This window comes from Mercenaria mercenaria, chromosome 2 (genome assembly GCF_021730395.1).
Source record: "Mercenaria mercenaria strain notata chromosome 2, MADL_Memer_1, whole genome shotgun sequence".
In the NCBI taxonomy this organism is placed as follows: Eukaryota; Metazoa; Mollusca; class Bivalvia; order Venerida; family Veneridae; genus Mercenaria; species Mercenaria mercenaria.
The window spans coordinates 3,115,987-3,135,126 of NC_069362.1; the positions used below are offsets into that span (position 1 = coordinate 3,115,987).

Here is a 19,140-nt window from a genome sequence, read left to right on the forward strand (position 1 = left end):
ATGAGACAACATGTCATGCGAAAAACCCAGGCTCAAGGTATAATGTCAAGGTCAGACTTGGAGACCAAAGGTCAGACACAACAATGACTTTGTCTGGAGCATTTCTTCTTCATGCATAGAGGGATTGTGATGTAACTTGGCACAAATGTTCACCAACATAAGACGGATTGTCATGCGCAAGAACCAGGTCCCTAGGTCTAAGGTCAAGGTCATATTAAGAGGTCAAAGGTCAAATTCAAGAATGACTTTGTATGGAACATTTCCTCTTCATGCATGGAGTGATTTTGAAGTAACTTGGATCAAATGTTCACCATCATGAGGCACCCTTGTTTTTAGAATTACATCCCTTTGTTTTACTATAAATAGATTTTATTGTAACTTTTTTATTACTGGCGGTAGAGAAAAATCAAGACCACTTTTCTGTGGTACAACATGCATGTAACCTCCAATCTTTAGGTGTATTTTGACCTATCTCTACCTGGTAAAGAATTTCTTGTGGACTTACATTTTATATATTTTTCTTTTTTTTAGCTCACCTGTCACAAAGTGACAAGGTGAGCTTTTGTGATCGCGCAGCGTCCGTCGTCTGTTGTGCGTCCTTTAGTGCGTAAACTTTTGCTTGTGACCACTCTAGAGGTCACATTTTTCATGGGATCTTTATGAAAATTGATCAGAATGTTCACCTTGATGATATCTAGGTCAGGTTCGAAACTGGGTCACGTGCGGTCAAAAACTAGGTCAGTAGGTCTAAAAATAGAAAAACTATGTGACCTCTCTAGAGGCCATATATTTCAGAAGATCTTTATGAAAATTGGTCAGAATGTTCATCTTGATGATATCTAGGTCAAGTTCGAAACCGGTTCACGTGCCATCAAAAACTAGGTCAGTAAGTCAAATAATAGAAAAACCTTGTGACCTCTCTAAAGGCCATATTTTTCATGAGATCTATATGAAAGTTAGTCTGAATGTTCATCTTGATGATATCTAGGTCAAGTTCGAAACTGGGTCACGTGTGGTCAAAAACTAGGTCAGTAGGTCTAAAAATAGAAAAACCTTGTGACCCCTCTAGAGGCCATATATTTCATAAGATCATCATGAAAATTGGTCAGAACGTTCATCTTGATGATATCTAGGTCAAGTTTGAAACTGGGTCACGTGCTGCCAAAAACTAGGTCAGTAGGTCAAATAAAAGAAAAACCTTGTGATCTCTCTGAAGGCCATATTTTTCATGCGATCTGTATGAAAGTTGGTCTGAATGTTCAGCTTGATGATATCTAGGTCAAGTTCGAAACTGGGTCATGTGTGGTCAAAAACTAGGTCAGTAGGTCTAAAAATAGAAAAACCTTGTGACCTCTCTAGAAGCCATATATTTCATAAGATCATCATGAAAATTGGTCAGAACGTTCACCTTGATGATATCTAGGTCAAGTTCGAAACTGGGTCACGTGCTGCCAAAAACTAGGTCAGTAGGTCAAATAAAAGAAAAACCTTGTGATCTCTCTGAAGGCCATATTTTTCACGCGATCTGTATGAAAGTTGGTCTGAATGTTCAGCTTGATGATATCTAGGTCAAGTTCGAAACTGTCATGTGCGGTCAAAAACTAGGTTAGAAGGTCTAAAAATAGAAAAACCTCTCTAGAGGCCATACTTTTTAATGGATCTTCATAAAAATTGGTCAGAATGTTCATCTTGATGATATCTAGGTCAAGTTCGAAAGTGGGTCATGTGTCATCAAAAAGTAGGTCAGTAGGTCAAATAATGAAAAAGCCTTGTGACCTCTCTAAAGGTCATACTTTTCATGGGATCTGTATGAAAGTTGGTCTGAATGTTTATCTTGATGATATATAGGTCAAGTTTGAAACTTGGTCAACTGCGATCAAAAACTAGGTCAGTAGGTCTTAAAATAGAAAAACCTTGTGACCTCTCTAGAGGCCATTCCCTTGAATGGATCTTCATGAAAATTGGTCAGAATGTTCATCTTGATGATATCTAGGTCAAGTTTGAAACTGGGTCACATGCCATCAAAAACTAGGTCAGTAGGTCAAATAATAAAAAAACCTTGTGACCTCTCTAGAGACCATACTTTTCATGGGATCTGTATGAAAGTTGGTCTGAATGTTCATCTTGATGATATCTAGTTCAAGTTTGAATCTGGGTCAACTGCATTTAAAAACTAGGTCAGTAGGTCAAATAATAAAAAAGTCTTTTGACCTCTCTAGAGGCCGTATTTTTCAATGGATCTTCATGAAAATTGGTCAGAATTTTTATCTTGATGATATCTAGGTAAGTTCAAAACTAGGTCACATGAGCTCAAAAACTAGGTCACTATGTCAAATAATAGAAAAAACGACGTAAAACCCAAAACTGGGTCATGTGGGAACAGGTGAGCTATTCAGGACCATCATGGTCCTCTTGTGTTTTTTTTAGGATTAATTTCCCTTCGTTGTTACTATAAATAACTTATTTGATAACTTATTTATAATCAGCCAAAACAATTCAGTATGAAAACAACTGTGGGTTTTTATATATGCACATTTTAATCCAAGTATGTTTTTATAACATATTGTATATATAGTACAATATTGTTTATACACATCATTGATAGATATCAGTTCATTATGTTATACTGCAGTAGAGAAAATTAGGTGCCTTCCAGTAGGGGACTTTGTATTGCATGGCAATACTTCATTCACTTGTTAACTCTGTCTTCCATATTGGCCACAAATGATCCCCATCATGAGACGGCGTGTTATGAGCAACACACATTCAGCTAAAAGATCAGGTCACACTCACATGTTAAAAGTTGATAGAGCGTTTTTTCCTTTCCAGCCCTAAACTCTTGTCATCAACATTTTAATTAAGAAATAATTTATAGCAAAAGAGTGTTTTAACACTATTTATGCACGATGGGCAGTTATACGTTCTTTGTCGCAACAAAAATATTGACGTCACCGCACGTTAACATGATGTCATTCTAACGTAAGTGTTTTAACAGAGAAAAAGATAAGATTTATTTTGAGTCGGCAAGACAATTACAAGTAACATAAGCTCTGATGAGTTTTTTTAACCGACTATATAACATGTAGGCTAACAAAAGTAAAACCGCTTAAAAAGAAAAATAAGTTACAAGCTGACCAGGAATATGAGGCAAAGGTGCTATATTAAAAATATCTTAAAAATCAGAATATCACTCAAATCAGATTTGAAAGCATATTAGAATATTACTTGAAACAAATGTTCTCCATAATAAGGTGACTTGCAATACGTAACATCAAGATCCCTGCCCCAAAAGTCAAGCTGACGCATGGAGGTCAAAAGCCCATAGGATTTTCTCGTGTCCTGTCGATAACTCTGTTATCCATCGGGCTTCACACAGATGTTTCCCGCAATGAGATAACTTTCGACGAACAACATCCAGACCCCAGACTCGAAGGCCAATGCCATACATTTGGGTCAAAAGTCAATATTGATCTTTTCCTAACCGGTCTGTAAAATATTAGATCTATATGTAGTTTTTTCGTCCAAACATGGCCATTTAAAGTGGTTTTCAGTATTACAGTTCTCACCGTATTGAGGTAAATTTCTTTACTGAAAATTTCAGAAAGTATATTTTGACTATGTTAGTTAACACTATTTCCGTGAGAAAAAAAAATTCAATTGTGTTCCGAGGTTTTGCATCAAAAACTGGAACAAAATGATAAACGCAGGATGCCTAAATAATTCAGCCGCACCATGAGAAAACCAACATAGTGGCTAAGCGACCAGCATGGATCCAGACCTGCCTAAACATCCGTGCAGTCTGGTCAGGATCCATGCTGTTCGCTATCAAAGCCTATTGCAATTAGAGAAACCGTTAGCGAACAGCATGGATCCTGACCATACTGCGCGGATGCGCTGGCTGGTCTGGATTCATGCTGGTCGCAAAGCCACTATGTTGGTTTTCCATGGCGCGGCTCATGTTTTTGGAACGTGCTGTTGTAAAACTCTTTTTGGAAATACGCATCAGCTGGTGCACCAGTCAACGAAGACACACATAAAACACACAGAATAAAACATTTAAGGTTCATTTAAAGCATTTGAGACCACCCCTTGGGTAAATTTTTATTTTTGAAATTATACCCGACAGACTCATAATATTCATAACATAATATATACGGAGTTGTTCAGAAGAATTAGAAAAAACTTTCTATACAGGTGACCTTGTTTGGGAATAAGTATTTTGTCTTACAAAACATGTACTTCAACTATCCACATATTTTGTACAAGATATCAACCTTCTTTTTCAAAAATATTTTTTCTCTAAGTTTGTTTTTGTTGTGTGTCTTATATACTTATCTAGGTACTCCGGGAAATGAAATATAGTTTACTTTTATATTTTTTGAAATACTGCAGTTTTTTGTCAATTTGACAGCTCTACTTTCACTTTCATTTTGCAATGTGTGCATTTTTTTTAAATGTACATGGTTTGTAACATTTTAAACTCCCGGAGTACCCTGACAAATATGTTAGACACACAATAATGATAAAAGTAATGACAAAATACTTTTAAAAATAAAGTTTGATATCTTCTACAAAATAGAACATGAACAGTCAAAGCACATGTGATATAAGACAAAGCGTGTTGTCCAAAATGGAATAACCTGTCTTAAAAGTTTCTCCTACTTATTATGAATGATTTGATGTATTCTTTATGACAGACCAAGGCCTAGGTGGCGTAAAAAAGTAAAACAAAAATACACCCGAGGGGTGGTTTCAAAAGACTACACCCAAGTCGGTTTCCTCAACAGACATAATTATAATATTTTAAATTATTATCGTATTCCGTGAATTATGATTATTTGCCTTACTGTTTGTAAGTGATAGATACCGACCGAACTTCAACCGAAGTGGAGGTATGCAGGCTATACAAACCTGTGCCCGTGCAATTCGTGAAGCGGCGAGGAATTCACGCATTGCTTGGGCTCAGTTTACTATAGCGTATTTATGTATAGGATAGACGAGTGCTGTTGTCTACGGGATATATACAACGAGCAAAGCGAGTTGTATATTTCCCGTAGACAACGTCACTCGTTGTCTATCCGACTTAGACCACGTGACATAAAAACTGCAATTATTGAAAACTGTCCCACGCGTTCTATAGAAATCAGGATTAACGTGTTTTTATCAGAGTGATATTATCTTTGTACCATTAGCGCTTATTTGTCAGTAGGGCATATGAAAGAATGCAGGTTATTTTTTACTCAAATACCGGATTTACTAAAATCTGACGTTCATTAACACTTTGAGTCATTTGCAATCGCAAATGCTAAACAGTTAGATATGGATTTCTCAAAAATACTAAAAATTAAACTGCTGAACAATTAGTTTTTGTGAGGAGTTTGCATGTTGGCGAAACACGATGACAGATACGTTGATTCAAGAAGATAGCCAGGTTCCGAAACTACAAAAACAAGAGGGCCTGTATCGCTCACCTAAAGATCATCAAGATTAACATTCTGACCAAGTTTCATTAAGATATGGTCATAAATGTGGCCTCTAAAGTGTTAAATAGCTTTTCCTTTGATTTGACCCAGTGACCTAGTTTTTGATAAGACATGACCCAGATTCAAACTTGACCCAAAGATCACCAAGATTAACATTCTGACTAAGTTTCGTGAAGATACAGTCATAAATCTGGCCTCTAGTGTGTTAACAAGCTTTTCCTTTGATTTGACCTAGTGACCTAGTTTTTGAACCCACCTGACCCAGATTTGAACCTGACTTATAGATCATCAAGTTTAACATTCTCACCAAGTTTCATGATGATACAGTCATAAATGTGGCCTCTACAGTGTAAACTAGATTTTCCTTTGATCTGACCTGGTGACCTAGTTTTTGATCCAACATGACCCAGATTCAAGATGGACCCTGAGATCATCAAGATTAACATTCTGACCAAGTTTCATGAAGATACAGTCTTAAATCTGGCCTCTACAGTGTTAACAAGCTTTTCCTTTGATTTGACCTGGTGACCTAGTTTTTGACCCTGGATGACCCAATATCGAACTCGTCCAAGATTTTATTAAGGGTAACATTCTGACCAAGTTTCATTAAGATTGGGCCCAAATTGTGACCTCTAGAGTGTTAACAAGCTTTTACTTTGATTTGACCTGGTGACCTATTTTTTGATCCCAGATGACCCAATATCGAACTCGTCCAAGATTTTATCAAGGGTAACATTCTGACCAAGCTTCATTAAGATTGGGCCCAAATTGTGACCTCTAGAGTGTTAACAAGCTTTTCCTTTGATTTGACCTGGTGACCTAGTTTTTGACCCAAGATGACCCAATATCAAACGTGTCCAAGATTTTGAGGGTAACATTCTGACCAAGTTTCATTAAGACTGGACCAAAATTGTGACCTCTAGAGTGTTAACAGTCAAATTGTTGACGACGGTTGACGGACGCCGCCGGACACAGGGCGATCACTAAAGCTCACCTTTGAGCACTTCATGCTCAGATGAGCTAAAAAGGCTGACAGCAAATCGGAGGTAAACATGTTTGATAAAAAAAAAATTACTGTTGTTTGAAGTAATCTGGTATTTTAAGTATGGACTAGTGCTTACTGGTAATATACATAATCACATACAAATTATCAGATTCTATTACAAATTACATTAATTATATTTTCAACAATCGGTATAAAGTGACAAAATAATTATGGTTATATTCATTTTTTTGTTCTTTTAAAAACAGGAACCAGTGTCTGTGTTTATTTATTTATTTATTTTGTTTATCAGGATATAGTCAATGCGTAGATGCTCGTAGGACTAAGAACACTTTTTACTATATCGTGCCTTTCTTGTAAGAATGATGTAGTTGTTCTACTTTCTAACAGGGCCCAGTTGTTCGAAACTTTAACGGGCTGTTAGTTAAGTTTAGTTTAGATTATACTAATTTGTTTTAGCTCGAATGTGATGAAAGCTTTAAGCTTATTGTAACCCCTCTCGAGTCCGCTTCCTGGGAAAACCAGTACTGGTGTCATATGAGAAGTCATGGTCGTGGCCCCAATGATAATGGAACCCACGACCCCTGCATTAGGCTGTTTAACTAACCGCCTGTTAAATTTCTATTCAAGATACTAGTCTTGGTGGGTGGGAAACACTAGTATGATGTTTTAATTTTACTGTAAAGATGATTTAGTGTTTATAATCTTTAACAAGTACATTTGTTTTTCTAAGTTTTCTAAACTGTTGAAATATACTAATAAAGTTAATTGACCGTTAGCTCAATCACCTGTTAAAGTTTCGAATAACCGGATCCAGTTGTTTGCAAATGTAAGGATCGTGCTGACATGTCTATTTTATAACAAGTGAACATAAAAAAATACAACTGTTGGAAACGTTTAAGTGAATGTGTAAATTACGTATTTACCCAGTTGGTTCTACACTACAAATATGAAGTTTCTTGTAATTCAATTTGATTTTTATATGTATAGTTATTCCAGTCTTGTATTTCAGTCATATGAACCCTTTTATTGATATCCAATAACATGGGGTCATTTTTACGATATTATTATTTAGACGTTGTTAACTGAATTTACTTCCAAGTCAATCTTATTCTTTATCCCACTGATAACTGGTGAGAATATTACAAGGTCATTTAACTCTGGCGTTAGCCTGTATTGTTAGATGGTAAATTGACACAAAATTCACGCGTTTTTAGCCCAAGTTTCCCACGATATATATACAACGCTACTGTTGTATATGAAATATAGACGGATACAAGTCTGCTTCGCGATTGGCTATTTACGTGGTCTCAAAACAGTAAGGCAAATAATCATAATTCACGGAATACGATTATAATTCAAAATATTATATGTTTTGACAAAACAAACTTAAATGTTTTATTCTGTGTGTTTTATGTGTGTCTTCGTTTATTGGTGTACTGATTGGTGCACCAGCTGATGCGTATTTCCAAAAGGAGTTTTACAACAGCACGTTCCAAAAACATAACTGAGCTGCGCCATGGGAAAACCAACATAGTGGCTTTGCGACCAGCATCCGCGCAGTCTGGTCAGGATCCATGCTGTTCGCTAACGGTTTCTCTAATTGTAATAGACTTTGATAGCGAACAGCATGGATCCTGACCAGACTGCTCGGATGCTCAGGCTGGTCTGGATCCATGCTGGTCGCAAAGCCACTATGTTGGGACCCGAAAGGGCAGGGCCTCTTTTCACCCAAGGGTAATAATTTGAACAATATTGGTAGAGGACCACAAGGCAATGCAACACACCAAATATCAAAAGCCTAGGCCTTGCAGTTTCAGACAAGAAGATCTTTAAAGTTTTCTCCTATATAAGTCTTTGTAAAACTTGGGACCCCCGATGCGGGGCCTCTTTTCACCCCAGGGGCACAATTTGGAAATCTTCACAGAGGACCACAAGGCAATGCTACATACAAAATACCAAAGGCCTAGGTCTTGTAGTTTCAGTCAAGAAGATTTTTAAAGTTTTTCCTATATAAATCTATGTAAAACTTGAGGCCCTCTGGGGTGTTGCCTCTTTTCACCCCCAGGTAATAATTTGAACAATTCTGGTAGAGGACCACAAGGCAATGCTACATACCAAATATCAAAGGTCTTGTGGTTTTAGACAAGAAGATTTTTTTAAAAAAATTCCGATACAAGTCTATGTAAAACTTGTGACCCCCAGGGCAGGGCTTCTTTTCACCCCAGGGGTACAACTTGAACAATCTTAAAAGAGGACCATAACAGGATGTCAAATGGCCAATATCAAGGCTCTACGTCTTGCTGTTTTGGATAAGAAGATTTTAAAGTTTTTCCTTTCCATTGCCATGGCAACCAGAGTTCTATATGGAATTAAGTTTATTGAAAGGGGACCACTCAAGGATTATTCCTGTGAAGTTTGGTGAAATTCTGCCTAATGGTTTTCAAGGAGAAGATTTTTTAGAAAATGTTGACGAACACACAAGGCATGACACACCATGGACACTGAGTGGTCACAAAAGCTCACCATATGCACTGTACTGTTGTACCATAAATGTTTCAAATGTAATTAAACATATATCAAACAATTTTTTTTAAGTCAGACAGAGCCAAACATTGTTGGATTGCAACTAAAAATTAACTTGGCTTGTTTTTCATAATACAAGGGTAACTTAAAGGATAACCCTATTTTAAGTCAAACAAGAGGGTCAAGATGACCCTGGATCGCTCACCTGAGTTATATGAGCTACATGTTTCAAATGGCAAACTGATGCTAAGATATTAAGGAGGTCAGTCAGTAGATCACATTCATGGTATCCTAAAGTCGGTTTTAAAATCATTGTGCAAAACTGTACATGTCATCCAAATTTCAAGGTTGTATCTTAAAAAAAAGAAAGTAGGTCAAGGTCACAGTCAAGTGATCCCTAATTGCTTGGGGTCATCTGGTAATTAAAATTAAACAGTCCTGGAAATATCTGATAATTTTTCCATTTAACAAGTGACCCCCAGGGTGGGGCCTCTTTTCATCCCAGGGGCATAATGTGAACAAACTTGTTAGAGATCCACCAGGTAATGCTACACACAAATTATCAAAGGCCTAGGCCTTGAACTTTCAGACAAGAAGATCTTGAATTTTTTTCCTATAAAAGTCTATGTTATACTTGGAACACCCAGTGCAGGGGCTCTTTTCACCCTTGGGACATAATTTGAATAATTTTGGTAGAGAAACACGAAAGACAACATACTTAATATCAAAGCCTAGGCCTTGCAGTTTCAAGCAAAAAGTTTTTAAATTTTTTTTTTCCTAAATAAATCTTTGTAAAACTCGAGACACCCCAGGGGCATAATTTGAACAATTTTGATAGAGGACCACAAGACAATAATTATACTACATACAAAATATCAAAGGCCTAGGTGTTGTGGTTTTAGATATGAAGAGTTTTAAAGTTTTTTACTATGTAAATCTATGTAAAACTTGGGATCTCCGGGGTGGGGCCTCTTTAAACTCAAGGGGCACAATTCTAACAATCTCAATAGATGACCATAAGATGATGTCACATGCCAAATATCAAAGCTCTACACCTTTCGGTTTTGGACAGAAAGATTTTTAAAGTTTTTCCTTTCGGTTGCCATGGCAACCAGAGTTCTGCACAGAATTAAATTCTTTGAACAATTCTGAAAGGGGTTCACCCAAGGATCATTCCTGTGAAGTTTGGTGTAATTCTGCCCAGTGGTTTTCAAGAAGATTTTTAAAAAAAAATGTTGATGTACGGACAACACACGACGGACATTGAGCGGTCACAAAAGCTCACCATAAGCCTTTGGTTAAGGTGAGCTAAAAAGGGTCATAACAAAAATTAGTGAACTGTAACCAAAACTTAAACCTGGCCTGCATTTTATAATCCTTTATTTTGAAGTGATCCATCCATCCCTTTAAAAGTAATCAAAGGGACATTGACATACTGCAAAACATTTAAGTGAAAAAGTGGCAATAACTTTGCCAGAAATTAGTGGACTGTAACGGAAATCAAACTTAGCCTGCATTTAAATGCTGATAATACATAAAACAAGCCTTTGTTCTTTATCCTCCCACAAAGTTTCATTAAAATTCCTCTAATACACTTCCCGAAGTATTCTGTATAAACTTCTGTCAGACTGACAGACCAGACAAAGTTGACAAATCTCCCCACACTCGAGGAGACGTTATACATTGTACTTTGTTATTCTTTATGACTTCATTTGTAAGAGTTTTCTATTAAACTTCAAACAAGCATATACATGTATATTCAATACTTTAATCCTATATCTGATTCTGTACAGAGTTCAATTTTTGATCCAATATTCGCACCATGAGAAAACCAACATTTGTGATCAGCATGGATCCAGACCAGCCTGCGCATTCGTGCAGTCAAGTCCGGTTCCATGCTGTTCACTAACAGTCTCTAATAATTGCCATAGGCTTTGAAAGTGAACAGCATGGATCCTGACAACATTGTATTGATGCGCAGGCTGGTCTGGATCCATGCTGGTTGAAAATGCATTATGTTAGTTTTCTCATGGTGCTGTTCAGTTATTGTTTACTTCATATAAATACATGCATAATGCTATCAAATAGTACTTGGAGCTTAAAATGAATTTATCGAGAGATACTGAAAATGAAATGCAACCAAAACTAAACTTGACGTGTATCTTATAATCACTTACCTGTATATTAGTAAGGAATTCAATATATAAATCCATTCAAAAGAAATTGAGTAAACATCAACATTTTGATGAATTTTAAATTACAAGAGGGTCATGATGACCCTGGATCGCTCACCAGAGTAATATGAGCTACATGTTTCAAATGTCAAACTGTAAATTTTGTAGAGGTCTACTAGGCAATGCTACATGTCAAATATCTAAGCTGTAGACCTTCTGGTTTATTTTCAGAAAATTTTTGAAGATTTTTCTATGTACAATCAAGTAACCCCATGGGGCGGGGTTAATTTGACCCCGGGTGTCATGATTTGAATAAATTTTGTAGAAGTCTACTAGGCAATGCTACATGTCAAATATCTAAGACCTAGGCCTTCTGGTTTATTTTTAGCAAATTTTTGAAGATTTTCCTATGTAAAATCAAGTGACCCCTGGGGCGGGGTCAATTTTGACCCTGGGGGTCATGATTTGAACAAATTTTGTAGAGGTTCACTAGGCAATGCTACATGTGAAATATCTAAGCTCTAGGCCTTCTGGTTTATTTTTAAAAAATTTTGAAGATTTTTCTATGTACAATCAAGTAACCCAATGGGGCAGGGTCAATTTGATCCCGGGGGTCTTGATTTGAATAAATTTTGTAGAGGTCCACTAGGCAATGCAACACTTAAAATATCTAAGCTCTAGGCCTTCAGGTTTATTTTTTATAAAATTTTTGAAGATTTTCCTATGTAAAATCAAGTGACCCCTGGGGTACAGAATTCCGTTAGGGCCATCGCCTTTGTATGTGTTTGGCCAATTTCATCCAAATTGTTGATCTGAAACGCGATACTCGATAGTACGATAATGAAAACGCGAAAATACGAAACTACGATAACTAAAACGCGACAACACGATAGTGATAACGCGACAGTACGATGGTGATAACGCGATAGTACGATGATGATAACGCGACAGTACGATGATGATAACGCGACAGTATATGGTGATAACGCGACAGTACGATACTACGATAACGAAAACGCAATATCACGATGGTGATAACGCGACAGTACGATGGTGAAAACGTGATAGTATATCGCATTATCGTCATCGTGCTATTGTATCATCGCGTTTTCGTTATCGTGGTATCGCGTTATCATCATCGCGTTGTCGCGTTTTCGTTATCGTAGTTTCGTAATTTCGCGTTTTCATTATCGTACTATCGAGTATCGCGTTTCAGATCAACACATTCAAAGGCGATGGCCCTAACGAAATTCCGTACTGGGGCGGGGTCAATTTTGACCCTGGGGGTCATGATTTGAACACATTTTGTAGAGGTCCACTAGGCAATGCTACATGTGAAATATCTACGCTCTAGGCCTTCTGGTTTATTTTTAGAAATTTTTTGAAGATTTTCCTATGTAAAATCAAGTGACCCCTGGGGCGGGGTCAGTTTTGACTCCGGGCTCAAGATTTGAACAACTTTAGTAGAGGTCCACTAGGCAATGCTACATGTCAAATATCTAAGCTCCAGGGCTTCTGGTTTTTGAGAAGAAGATTTTTTTAAAGATTTTCCTATGTAAAATCAAGTGACCCCTGGGGCGGGGTCAATTTTGAACCCGGGGTCATGATTTGAACAAATTTGGTAAGGGTCCACTAGGCAATGCTTCACACCAAATATCTAAGCTCTAGGGCTTCTGGTTTTTGAGAAGAAGATTTTTAAAGTTTTTCCTTTCTGTTGCCTTGGCAACCAGAGTTCTGCATGGAATTCAATTCTTTGAATAATTTTTGTAGAGCTTCACCCAAGGAACATTCCCGTGAAGTTTGGATGAAATTGGCCGAGTGGTTTATGAGGAGATGTTTTTTAAAGTAAAAGTTTACGGACGCCGGACAGTGACTGATCCTAATAGCTCACCCTAAGCCTTTGGCTCTGGTGAGCTAAAAAAGGGGCCATGCTGTGGCAAAATTCAGTGGATTCTACCCAAAATCATCCTTAACCTGTATCTTACTAATACACACCTAGGAAAAGAACCCACTGTTTTCACAGTTTCACAGACAGACACACTGACATAGTGGCTGCAGGTTACCCACTCCTTAATTTCACTTTGTGGGGGTCAAAAAATGAGCCGCGCCATGAGAAAACCAACATAGTGGCTTTGTGACCAGCATGGATCCAGACCAGCCTGCGCATCCGCGCAGTCTGGTCAGGATCCATGCTGTTCACTAACAGTTTCTCAAATTGCAGTAGGCTTTAAAAGCGAACAGCATGGATCCTGACCAGACTGCACAGATGCGAAGGCTGGTCTAGATCCATGCTGGTCGCAAAGCCACTATGTTGGTTTTCCCATGGTGCGGCTCAAATAATGTATATTTCTATGGAGACTCTGTTGTATCAAGTGAGACATCCAATGCCCAATCTTACTGTTTTAAAGAACGTTACTTTTTCACAAAAGAAGACATTATTATGATGTTTCTCAAATTAACCTTCAAGTATTTTCAAAACAATAAGCATCAAAAAATGAAACTCCAGTCAAATTTTTCTATAAACATTGTCCTTGAGAAAGTGGTCTTTAATGGCAGATTGTCTTTTTTTTTCAGGTTATAATACAATGTAAATGTTACAATAGGAAACAATTTCAGCAGTCTTTAGAGCCAGGTGGTCTCTGTTCAGAGATGGTCTTTAACCTGCTAAATTATTCAAATGGACTGGCCCATCATTCAATTTGGGCAGTACTTTTTATGATTCAAAGGGATGTTCATTGAATATTTACTGACTGAATAGTGAACTGTGTGGACGGACAGGCTGATCTTGGTCTGCACTGATTGCAAAGGCAAAACCACTTGCTGCCAGCAGGCTAAAGGTTAAAGATGGGCCTACTGTAAGAGTTAAGTTGCTGATACTTATAGCAGCAAATGAAGAGTTTTTGTCCAGCAAAGTACAGACATGTCCACTTATTCTCGGTCTAAAGGTAAGCAAACAGCAGAACAAGAAGCAGTGACCTGTATGGATGGATTTCATTTGCTGCATCTTATCAAACTGGAGGCCACTGATTCCACAAAGCAACTGCTGTGGAAATGGTCCATCAACAGATAGACCATCAATGACCAAAAAAAAACAATCCAATAAATTCAAGTTCTCTGGGTCTTACTCACAACCCTGTCTTTCATTAATATTTATATACATCTAGTACAAATGACATCATAAAATGGAGTGTTGGCAAATGAAAGTTTTTCAATATAGCCATTACTATACTAACACCACTACCAGTTTGGTGATATAATCACATTTAATAAAGTACATAAAAGTTCATTCTAGCAAAAAGCAGTTGTTACCATCATTTTCAAGGGGTGTAAACTTGTCTTTACAAGACATCACATGCTGTTAAAACACCTTATTATATAAAGCAAGTTTCACAACAAACTGTTAAAGTAACAGCTCTATAACACATAAAACATGTTTACATGGAAATGAGCATTTAATGACATGACATTCATTTAATTTAGTTTTTCATTCATTTTATGTTTGTTTCCTATCATAGCATCTACAGAATCCCTCAGGATATCTTGCTGCCCTCGCCAAACCCTATCCCTCTGAATTCTGCATAAGTTTTAAGAGGAACACATGCAAATTTCTTACAATAGAATTTAGCATGAAATCCTGTCAGCAGGAATGTCAGATTTAATCATTTTCTTTAACAAAATTTAATTTAGTTTCTTTCTTTAACATGCCTAATTTCTTTCTTTCATTTTTCTTTTTGCAAAACCAGCAATTTTTCAGTCTTGTATAAATGTTTCCTTTAGTCACATGACTTTTATAATCTGCTGCATGTTGATACTTTTCATCAGACATGTATTGGCCTAATTTATTCTTTTCACAAACAATGGTCCCTTCAATTTTGGAAGTCGGGTAGTTTTCCTTCGTTCTCGATATGAAAAAGGGTGTCAGAAAGGGTATTCTCCACCATCGATAGCATGGCTGTCTCAGACATCTGCAATATATGAATATATGTTAATACATGTAAATATAACTTAATTTGATACTAAGAGATTTGAACATCTGAAATAAAGTTTTCATAACAGTAAATTATTAACCACTCAAAGTCACAAGGCATAAGCAAAATGTTTAATTTATCGATAGGTTCGGGCAACCAAACACTGAAAATATCATAGAAAACAATTAGGGACTACAAGGACTGCTCAAGCAAGCTTTTAACCCCAGGGGCATAATTTGAACAATTTTGGTAGAGGACTACTAGACAATGCATCATACCAAATTTCAAAAGCCTAGGTCGTATGGTTTCTGACAAGAAGATTTTTAAATCTTTTTCCTATATAAGTCTATATAAAACTTGGGTCCCCCAGGGCAGGGCCTTTTTTCACTCATGGGGTACCATTTGAACAATTTTGGTTGAGGACCATCAGACAATGCTACAAACCAAATATCAAAGGTCTAAGTGTTGTGGTTTCAGACAAGAAGATTTTAAAACTTTTTTTTCCTATATAAGTCTATGTAAAACTTGTGATCCCCGGGGTGGGGCCATATCTGACCCTGGGGGATGATTTGAACAATCTTGGTAGAGGACCACTAGATGATGCTACATACCAAATATCAAAGCCCTAGGCCATGTGGTTTTGTACAAGAAGATTTTCAAAGTTTTCCCTATATAAGTCTATATAAACCATGTGACCCCCGGGGCGGGGCCATATCTGACCCTACGGGGATAATTTGAACAATTTTGGTAGAGGACCATTAGATGATGCTACACACTAGATATCAAAGTCCTAGGCCCTGTGGTTTTGGACAAGAAGATTTTTAAAGTTTTCCTTTCAGTTGCCATTGCAACCAGTTCTGCATAGAATTCAATTCTTTGAACAATTTTGAAAGGGGGCCACCAAAGGATCATTCCTGTGAAGTTTAGTGTAATTCTGTCCTGCGGTTTTCAAGAAGAAGATTTTTTAGGAAATGTTGACGGACGGATGACAGATGACACACAACACACGCCGGACATTAAGCGGTCACAAAAGCTCACCATGAGCCTTTGGCTCAGGTGAGCTAAAAACACACAAAAAAACGCTCGTATATCCTTAAAGTAATATAAAAATTCAGAGCCATTTAACACTTAATTTAGGAAAATTTGAAAACAGTGATTAGTTTTATTTCTACTGTAATCGTCATTAAAATTCCAGCCCAGCCTTCACTGGTCAAGTCAGCAACATAAACAAATGTATTTTTCCATCAAATAAAGCCTTCACTTAATTCAAGAAAGCAGAATCAAGAATTAAGTTATTATGCATGGGTGGAGAGCTGGGCAAAACCACCAATCTTAAGCTGGAGGACTTTCTCACAAGAAAATCTGAGCATAAACACTTCCATTTTGTGAGTGTTTCTACTTTGTTATTAGATGAAGAATTGCAGTAGACTAGGCAGTAGATGATTATACTTAATGCAGACTGAACTCATAATATCAAGGACAGATACTGTGAAATCATTAATATTTGTGGGGGACTAATTTTCGTGGATTTCGTGGGTGAGTCAATCCACGAAATTTAAACCCAACAAACAAGTAAAATTCCCATTCATTTTTTTGTTCAAAAATTGAAATCCACAAATTTTTATCCCCATAAATTGCCGATTTGACAAAAACCACTAAATTTCATGCCCACGAAATTTATGTTTTCACAGTATAGCAAATATTCCACACATAGAGCAATACTGAGACCAAATCTTGAATTCTGGAAAAACAGCAAGATCTTACAGCTTTGCATGGTAATACGGAGAAAACTTACAGGCTGGTATTCTTGCAACTTGTCTGGAACACATTTAAATGTTGGACCAAAGTTCATAGTAGCCTGAAATGATAAAGAACATACACACAGGGATGTCACTGACTGAACATTTTATATTTGAAATGTCAACTAACAAATATCGACAATACATTGATATATCAATAAGATATAATATGCACAAGTTGTTACAGGAAAAAATGAGATCTACTAGTAGTCAGATAAATTTCAAGACCAAACGATATTTTACCCTTAAAATATCAAAAGATTTAGTATAAAGAACAAGTATGATACACATATCATAAAAGCAAAGTCCTACTGAAATATTCACCTTTTCTTTCGAATATTAAACGGAAATAGTTTGGGGTTATTTTATCTGTGCTATTAATTCTTCTTTTTTCCCTCTTTTGATTGTACTGACACTTACAAAATTCTTTACAGATATTATATATCATAGACTTGACTTTATTGTAAATACACTGTTATTCCTATTGTTGATGAGAATGTGCCAATCTTATAAAACATATACTTTATTAACCTCTGTATTGTTTTACTGAAGAACACAAAGCCTTTCAGAATTACTGGTACCTACTGAGTGACAGTCCATATTAGACCTTTCATTGGTCTACACATAGTCACATGAATAACCTTTACAATGCTAAATTTCTACAATGGACTGGTCTATCATTTAATTTTGGCATTACAATTTATTATTCAAAGGGGTGTTCACTGAAAATTTATTGACTGAATAGGAAACAGTACAGACCAAAATTAGCCTGCACGGATGCATCTAAAGAAACTAGATGCCAATGGGCAACATTTCGAGCCCGCCAGCTTTCAAAAGGACTAGGAGTTGCACATGACACCCTGTCTCATTGAGGCAAACATTTATGCCAAATGAAAAATGACTACAAAAAGTTACAATTGAAGTTAGTTATAGTATCAACAAAGGGAAGTAAATCTTTAAGTCCACACAAAAATCCATACCAGTAGAGATAGATCAAAATAAACCTCAAAATTGGATGTAACATGCATATTGTACTACAGAAAAGTGTTCTTAATTTTTACCTACAACCAGTAATAAAAAAGTTACAATATATGCTATTTATAGTAAGAAAAAAGAGAAGTAATTCTAGGTTCATGCACATGACACTCCGTTTCATGATGGTGAACAACTGTGCTAAGTTACATCAAAATCCCTCCATGCATGAAAAAGAAATGCTCCGGACAAAGTCATTCTTGTATCTGACCTTTGACCTCTAAGTGTGACCTTGACCTTAGACCTATGGTCCTGGTTCTTGCACAAGACACTCTGTCACATGGTTGTAAACATTTGTGCCAAGTTACATCAAAATCCCTCGATGCATGAAGAAGAAATGCTTTGAACAGTCAGTACTGAATTTAACCTTTGACCTCCAAGTTTGACCTTGACCTTTGAGATAGGAACCTGAGGTTTGCAAATGACACTCCCTCTCACTGAGGTTAACATTCATGCCAAATATAAAAGAGATTGCTCCATGCATGTCAAAGTTATGGTCCGGACAAACAAATCCGTGTAATGTAACAGGTTTGAAAGGTTCGAAATATTGTATATTCTATAAATTATTGTTTAATATGTTACGGAGAAAGATGATAAACTGTAATACTTGAATCTAAATTGAAAATATTGAAAGCTTGCTGAATTATCAAACCATTTCACAAAACATGTAGCCCAAGGGTTAAACAGGTATACTTAGTTGTTTATATCATTAACTCCGGGATCAAAGTTAGATATGTTTAAGGAGAAGACACCACAAATTGCATAATTTTACATAGCGGCTAGACTGCTTAATTAAATATATATGCTAAAATATAATTATCGAGAGTTAGAGTTAAGAGTTAGAGTTAGAGAGATGGGGTAGAAATGCTAAGATTGATAAGGTCACCTTCACTTGATAATATCTACGTAAAAATGTTATGTTTACATAATAAAGACTGTTGCTGTTAAATAAAACTGGTCAAAAGGTTATGATTGTTGTATTAAATGACCACCTATGTTACATCCGGACGGACGCACACATACACGCACATACACCTAACAGCCATTTAGACAACTATGTCTTCGCTTCCGCAAGTGACCTCGACAAAAAATTGGGTATGAACTATGAAAACAAAACTTTTATATTGCTGGAATCACAGAATTACAACAAAACCA

The 19,140-nt window shown here is 36.6% G+C and overlaps 1 protein-coding gene across 1 annotated transcript in view; it reads right to left on the reverse strand.

The window, feature by feature from the left end:
- Positions 1–10,766: 10,766 nt before the first annotated feature.
- LOC123563054 (set1/Ash2 histone methyltransferase complex subunit ASH2-like) overlaps positions 10,767–19,140 on the reverse strand; it is a 99,362-nt gene continuing 90,988 nt past the window's right edge. Inside the window, exons 16-17 of the mRNA XM_053528523.1 lie at positions 16,950–17,012; positions 10,767–15,151 (exon numbers count right to left, since the gene is read on the reverse strand). Coding sequence (XP_053384498.1) covers positions 15,053–15,151; positions 16,950–17,012 — 162 coding nt within the window. The 3' untranslated portion in view covers positions 10,767–15,052. The remainder of the gene's footprint in view (positions 15,152–16,949; positions 17,013–19,140) is intronic.